Source organism: Stegastes partitus, unplaced genomic scaffold (assembly GCF_000690725.1).
Source record: "Stegastes partitus isolate 25-593 unplaced genomic scaffold, Stegastes_partitus-1.0.2 Scaffold418, whole genome shotgun sequence".
NCBI classification, from domain to species: domain Eukaryota; kingdom Metazoa; phylum Chordata; class Actinopteri; family Pomacentridae; genus Stegastes; species Stegastes partitus.
The window spans coordinates 27,069-27,938 of NW_007578149.1; the positions used below are offsets into that span (position 1 = coordinate 27,069).

An 870-nucleotide genomic window follows, 5' to 3' on the forward strand; every position below is an offset into this window, starting at 1 on the left:
CTCCTGTGGAAGACGTTCTGGATGTGGACTGTAGGACACAGTCACTGACTCAGAGGATCTCTGGTCCACAAACGGTTCTGTTCCTTTAGTTCACTGATGAACTTTGTAGAACTACGTTTTCACTTTGACATGAAACAGACGTTTTTTTCTTGTCAAAAAGCCAAAATAAATGGACCCGGTTACATTTTGAGAAGCAATGAAAGAAGAAATCTTCCAAACAGCGGTGAACTCGTCTTGTAGGCGCCGTGAGGAGCTGGTGGAGGAATCCTCCCCCGTTCCTCTCTGGTCTCACCCACACCTTCCTTCTGTCTAAACAGCCACACCTGCTGCAGGAGGAACGCCGCTCACATCTCTTTTCCGGCTCCTCAACGGCGCTCGACAGCCGCTCTGCCGGATGATATGAATCTCATTTGGCTAATGGGCCTGGCCTCTAACCCCCGAGCATCCCTCTAACGCCTCGCCGTCGGCCGGCCGGCCGGCTAACGGGCTAATGATGACACGCATTTGCATATGGGAGGAGCGGGCGAGACCCGGAGGTCAGGAGGTCCAGTCTGTTATGACGGGTCGATGTGATCCCCGAGGCAGAGGGGATGAAGGACAGGGAGGAGGAGGAGGAGGAGGAGGAGGAGAGGGAATGGAAGGGAATGAAACGGCTAAATGCTGTGAAAACATGCAGAGAGACGAGGGACGGCGTGGGAGGAAGAGACAGATGCTGTTTACGGTCCTCAGAGAGCAAGGAGACAGAGGAGGAGGGAGGGAGGGAGGGAGGAAGGAAGGAAGGAAGGAAGGAAGGAAGGAAGGAAGGAAGGAAGGAAGGAAGGAAGGAAAACAATTAGAGAGACCGACAAATGAAGAAAGAAAAACGAAAAC

At 52.9% G+C, this 870-nt stretch overlaps 1 protein-coding gene across 1 annotated transcript in view; it reads right to left on the reverse strand.

Annotated features, from left to right (window-relative positions):
• Positions 1 to 870, reverse strand: part of prkcg (protein kinase C, gamma) — a 37,729-nt gene that overhangs the window by 1,532 nt on the left and 35,327 nt on the right. The window contains exon 15 of the mRNA XM_008285836.1: positions 349 to 405. Coding sequence (XP_008284058.1) covers positions 349 to 405 — 57 coding nt within the window. The remainder of the gene's footprint in view (positions 1 to 348; positions 406 to 870) is intronic.